Genomic DNA, 6480 nt, shown 5'->3' on the forward strand with positions numbered 1-6480 from the left:
ATATATATATATATATATATTGTAGTTCTCGAGGGAGAGCAGCAGCCATCTTCTCGACCCGTTTGAAGAAATAGGTCTGTGTCTGAGCCCCACGGCGGCGGAGGCTAAAGAGAAAGCCCACGCCAAGCGCACCAGAAAGAGAGCGCCCCAGATGGACTGGAACAAGAAGCATGAGATTTTTAGCAATTTCTGAATCTCCTTCCCAGAGACGCGCCCCCCACGTGTGTTGCATTCAAAGCCCTGGACACCTGACTGCTTTTGATGGAAAAGAGGCACCTATTTTTGTAGAAAATGAAAACTTGAAACATAAGAAGTTGAACAACACACCCAGAGGGGATGATGCGAGTTACACAATAGGATTTCTGTCTTATGAATGGCTAAGAAAGTCAAAAATTGATGATCAAGCTGCTCGTAAAGAAGGTTTTCTACATGATTTTGTGTTCATGCTGTTTATTCGGCCACTTCAATATAGCACGTTAACAATAACCGTACAAAATGGAATACAAAAGCCAAATGAGACTATTATACAGAACAGCGTGCAGACTGTGCTTCTGCAGAACAAAATCATGTTATTGGATTTAGAAGGACCAAATTAATGAAACTCGTTTTATGTCGTTCATGTTTTATGTGAGTCATCGGTAGAATAAGAATTGTTCTTTTGCCAAAGACACAACCTATAATCAACCTGATCAGCTGATGAGTTTCGATTGTTTTGAAGGGACGTATCACTGTTGGATATCAACTTTCTTGGAATTACTTTAAAAAGGAAGAAAAAACTGGAGTGACCCAGAAAGGGGAATCTGCAAAGGAATTGCACTTCTTCAACACTAGAGAACACTGTTTATGCACTTGTGGGCTTCATTATGAAGGAAGAAGGAATACAGTAGAACATGTTGAACCACCAGAGGGAGCATCATAACACGTGCTACTTTCTTACAGCGCGGTTGACTGCAAGAGAAGCGAAACTTCTGCATCGAACAAGTGCAAAGTTGCAAGATACGCCACAAAGAGTCACTGCTGTATTTACAGTATATTCACTACTGGTGCATTCTGGGATGTGGATACCGACAGACAGATGGCATGCAAGAAGTCACAATCATGCAAAGCCGAATCGGTTTAGGAAGCGAAACAAACCTTGTAAAACAATAAAAAGTAACGCATACCTTATCTATAGAGGCATGAGTTTGAGGAACTGACGTTTGAAACAGTTTGATGCTGTGAGAGTCACTGAACTTTGTGCATAATGGATTTATGACAGTGACCCTCAAACTCATCTCTGAAGGCGGTCTCTGTCACGGCTGATTCTGGATATAACATTGCCACCATTATTCGTTTGGATTTTGGTAACGCGGACAATCATGAAAGCTTTTGAGAGAGCACTATATGCATTTACTGCACACATATTGTGATATATAGCATCAGCATTACTATTATTCATCTTAATAATTCATGATATGTTCCATGTTTGAAATTTAGTATTAATGTAGTCAAGTAGGCTAGTTTTTTTTCTTTTCCTTTTCTGTTGCTCCCCTATGCCAGCAATGAGCAGTAATGGGAAATCATTTCCCATCAGAAATATTCGTATTAGTATTAATTTTTTCAATAAAGTGTCACAATCACATTCTGAATGAGATTGTTGTGTTAATTTAAATGCATTCATCAGCAGAAAGTGTCACTGAGCACTTTAGTTTGTTTAGTAGTTTGGTATTTATGTTCTGAAATATTTGTTGTAAAGCTACGCAAATGTTTTGTCATATTTAATAAACGATAAATCAAATTATACTATAGGCTGGTCAGTATAAATTTGATAATAAATGATTCAATAAAAATATATGTTATTAAATATTCAATATAATAAGAATTTAAATTGCTGTCATTATTATATGATTAATTATGTGTGTGTGTGTGCGTGTGTGTGTGTGTGTAATGACCGCAGCAAATATGATGTTCAAAATTTTATATTTAATTTACACAGTATTTTTACACATTTTTATTCAGATTTTACTGATATAAAATAGTGTTTATTGTCATTGGTGGATTTTGTAAAGTTTAACTGACAAAGCAGATGAGCCAATAATCACAAAATGCTCAAATATCAGCCTAAATTTATCAGTTCATAACTAATTTTTCGGAATATACCATCTTCCACATAAAAATGTGTTCTGGACCGTAAATTAGTCCTGACGCTGGTAATATTACTAAATGAAATGCTAATTCTAATGTGTAGTTGGCATGGTTTTATTAAAAATAATTTATATTTTTTTAATATTAAATATTCTATTATATATTTATTATATATATTTCTATGTGAAGTAAAGGGTTGTAGTTATATTTACTAATATACAGTATATTTAGACATTTATATTCCTTATCTATATTCTGATCTATACCTGGAGCTCCTACAAAAAAAACAATAGTTATGTCAGAAATATAAAGTGTATTTTTTCTGTCTGATCCGCTTAGATTTTTTTCTAGATGTGTTTTTTAGATGTTGCGAGAGCTGACTGAACTGTACTCTGGATCGAGTGCTGCTTGTCCATGGCAAGATTGCTGCCCTGATGCTTTTCCGTTGCTAAGGTGTTCTGACTTTTTGTTGTGTTGCATCGCGGTTGCTAGGGTGTTGTGTTGGGCTGCTAGGTGGTTCCTTGCTGGCATAAATCAAAAGAGCCCATCTCCAAGTCTCCAGAATATTCTGCTCCTTACGTATATGTCCATCAGTGCATGCGATGGGATTTATTTTCACCCGTTTTATCATCGGCCAGGTGGAAATTGTAAGTCAAATCACTCTGACAAATAATAACACATCTCATCTCAACAAGACACATGATTTGAGGAATCATTAATGTAGCACAAATACTCCGAGTTAGTTTAATTTCCTAACCACAAGTATGAGCAATATTAATAGTGATGCTTGTATAACACCACTAATAATATAAACCACAGTGATTCACTCAAATCTTGAACTTTGTCAATTATGTTACAGTCATTTTTTGCTCTTTTTTCCCGTTTTTATGTCTATGTGGCTCGTTCCATGCAAAGCCTGCAGTTTTCTCTCCATATGTCATACAAACCCCACTTGCAAACTTTTTCACACAGCTCCTAGACGTTCACTTATTGTGAGACACTGGCACGAGCAAACGTGTCCAGCCACAACCCGATGACACCCTATGAGCCATAAATGATATGTGAGCGGCTCTTTCGGTCTTTATATTAGAGACAGGAGTGTCTGTTTGCACTGAGGACACGCTTTAGAAACCTGAGCAACATAATCATATAAGACATGCTACAGTGAAAATAAAAATAACTGATCTCATAGTGGACTGTGCAGACAGTCTGATAAAAAACTAGACCACTGGAATTACCCGATTTAGCCTTTATAAAAGGAGTTTGTGAACAATAATCCTTTTTGTTCTTTTTAAATTTAACATGCAATAAAAAGACGACCAGCTAGCACATTACGAATCAGTGCATGCGCTTGACAGGGTTTGTATGTCTTTTGCTAATCAAAATAAATCCCTCATAATCTCTGAAAACACTTTAAGGATCCCAGGACGGTGCGAAAAGTTGTAAAGTCTGGGTAAACTGAGGGACCTGCGGCGAGAACCATAAAAAAAGCAGTTTACTGTCATGCTTGTCTAGCAGTGTAATGCAACACAGCAACATGTTTAAGCAGCAAAAAAAAATAAATCTTTATAAGAAACCTTCATAATGTGTTTGGATGCATACACTATAAAATAACTAAATCCAAAGTGTATTTAGTGTAAAAATGTCTGATATTGCATTAGATGAAGCGTCTGTATCTGTGCCCAAATGCTCTCTTCACTAACTTCACGTTTCTTCCTCATTTTTGCTCAGTGTCTTTTAATGTCTTTTAGCTGGTGTTTGGGTGGTTTTTATGAAGACCTCAGGTTTTCAAACGTAACCACAGGTGTTGATCATCACATTAACTATAGACATAATCCACTAACACTTTACAACCACAAAATTTACTTAATATTTGTGTATACATATACATATGTCCATTTAAATATATTATTCACATAATTTTGTACCTATTATTTCAGTTTTTAATTATTAATAATCTATTATTATTTTAATTTAAATGTTTTGCTTAAGTTTCTTTTACAATTTAATTAATTTAAATAATATAACTGAGTATAATTATAAATATCTAAAACATATTTAAGAAACGTTCAATTCAAATATTTTATTTGAATTATAAATAAAATATAGTCAGTATTTTAATTAAACAATTAAAATAATTTCTTTGACATTTTCAAATGAGCATGTTTTTAATCAAAATAATATTCATATTCTTTTAGAAATGAATGCAGTAATATTCATACATAATCAAGTGTTTAAATACTTTCTTGAGCCGCTGCACTCTTAATTACAAACTGTTTATTAGATCCTCTTTTGCCCCAAAAATAGCTTGAATTGTTAGTGGACACTGCAATGCTAAAACTATATCCAAAGTATGCAGCATGGACATTTTGTGTATGGAAAGATTACCTGGTTTACCTGGATTCAACAAGCTGCTGCAAACATTGCTTCAGGCGTCAGGTTGGTGCTGACATTACAGCCTCATGAAGTTACTCTTGACATTGCTGCTGGAACGTATATATATATATATATATAATTCGTTTTAAAGGTTTACAAATACAGCTGGGGTACGTTAAGAGAAATAAATTAATACAAAGGTTTAATTTTTTCTTTTTTTGTTGAACTTCTGACTTTAAAATGAACAAATAAAGGCTTATTTCCCCAATAATTTACATTTATACATACTAAATTTAAGTTTTTAATTCAGAAGTAGCAGATTAATTAAATAATATTCCTTTTGAAAAAACATAACTGAAGAAAACATTTTCAAAACAGTTGAAGGCTGGGCATGATCCTTAAATAAACGATCAGAAATCTGGTCAAAAAGATGAATTACGAAAGATGAGGACTCGTTGTTCCTGCATGTAGCTAAACCACAAAAATATGTGCAAAATATAGCATAATTAATCTGTTTTGCCGACACGCGATTGGCAGAATAGCCTACGTACTAGCGTTACGGGAAGTCTGCATATATTCCTGCGGTTGTAATCTTAAATTTAGCGCTCAAACGAGTTTATAGTAATAGCAATACCACAGTATTCTTTGAAGTACTATCCGATTCCAGCGCTTTACCTTTTGTCAGTGAAGGGCAGCTGCTGCCACTGAAACCGTCTCCATGGCGACGCAGTGTTTTTGTTAGCATGAGCGTGAGTCAGAGCAGCAGTGAGTCACAGTCAGGAGGAAATTCTCTGTTCTCTATTCACAGAACCACACACTCTCACCGAAGCCAAATAAGGACAACAGTTTGGAGAGACAGACGGGAAATCTGTCCTGTCAGTGGCCGGTGTAGTGCCGAAATTTGCACCCTGCCAGATTATGCACCCCCTAGTATTGGTAGGTTTAGGAGTAGGTGTGGGGGAGGGGTTGGGATTAGCCAATCAAGTAGCGACTTCAACGAGGGGGTGCATAATCTGGCATGGGTGCAGAATTTGGCACAACACCGGCATTGAGTTTGTGAGGGAGGGGGAACGGTCACACCCAGCGACTTCACACCTCAGTTTACTGGCCAAACAGCTCGATTTAGGTGATAATATTTCACTCGATGAGTCACATCGCAAATGGTTTAGCGATTTCGCGATGATAAAGTGGACTTCAGCATTTGTAGTACAACTCCAGCCCTTTTTGTTGGATTATGTTTTTAGATTATGAATGTTCCACATACAGTGATGTTATAATATGCTAACACCCTGGCACTTTGGTTAGCATATAGGGTGTTTTCACAACACATCATCAATCTGGAAGTCGGCCATATTGGCGGCACTGAATGTAAACAATGCCAAAAACAAAGTAGTTCACTAAGCTGTGTTTCCCTAACAGATTTGAGCAAAACTTTTGCGATATTTTATAACGTCGATAAAAAACTATTGCAATATGACGGTGTTTCCTTTAACTGATGTTATGCGACTACAATGTACATTTTTTCCTCTCGCAATAAGTCATGGCGACGGATCTTGGTAGGTTTACTATGGCCCTGTCCCAAATTGCATGCTAAACCCTCGTGAGCCCACACTTTCGTGACGTAATGCCGCTTTGACTGTCAGAAGTCTGCTGCGGAGCTCGCCTCAGTGCAGTCTTGGCAGAAGTGCGCATCAAGGGTACATACCAGCCGCAAAGGGGGCGCTCATGAGCACCCTTCTGAAAGCTCAAATGACGAATGGGACATCTACGTTCTCGTGGATTTAACGGACATTAACACGCGGCGGCCATTGTAAGACCGCAAGTGCACATGAAGTGTGCCATTTGGGACAGGGCCTATATCGCAACCATCTTTTTTTTAATCAAAAGAGTCGTAGATGTGTATCTTTAGCGAAGCAGCTTGGAAAGCCGCTTCTGAAACGTGCTGCGGCGCAGCTGCTATAAACACAAGCATTGACTAGA

General features: G+C 36.9%; 1 protein-coding gene across 1 annotated transcript in view; it reads left to right on the forward strand.

Moving 5' to 3' along the window:
• Positions 1 to 1706, forward strand: part of LOC107653462 (Na(+)/H(+) exchange regulatory cofactor NHE-RF2) — a 34730-nt gene extending 33024 nt beyond the window's left edge. Inside the window, exon 7 of the mRNA XM_016440176.1 lies at positions 26 to 1706. Coding sequence (XP_016295662.1) covers positions 26 to 193 — 168 coding nt within the window. The 3' untranslated portion in view covers positions 194 to 1706. The remainder of the gene's footprint in view (positions 1 to 25) is intronic.
• The last annotated feature ends 4774 nt before the right edge of the window (positions 1707 to 6480 follow it).

This window comes from Sinocyclocheilus anshuiensis, unplaced genomic scaffold (assembly GCF_001515605.1).
Source record: "Sinocyclocheilus anshuiensis isolate Anshui unplaced genomic scaffold, SAMN03320099.WGS_v1.1 scaffold383, whole genome shotgun sequence".
NCBI lineage: Eukaryota > Metazoa > Chordata > Actinopteri > Cypriniformes > Cyprinidae > Sinocyclocheilus > Sinocyclocheilus anshuiensis.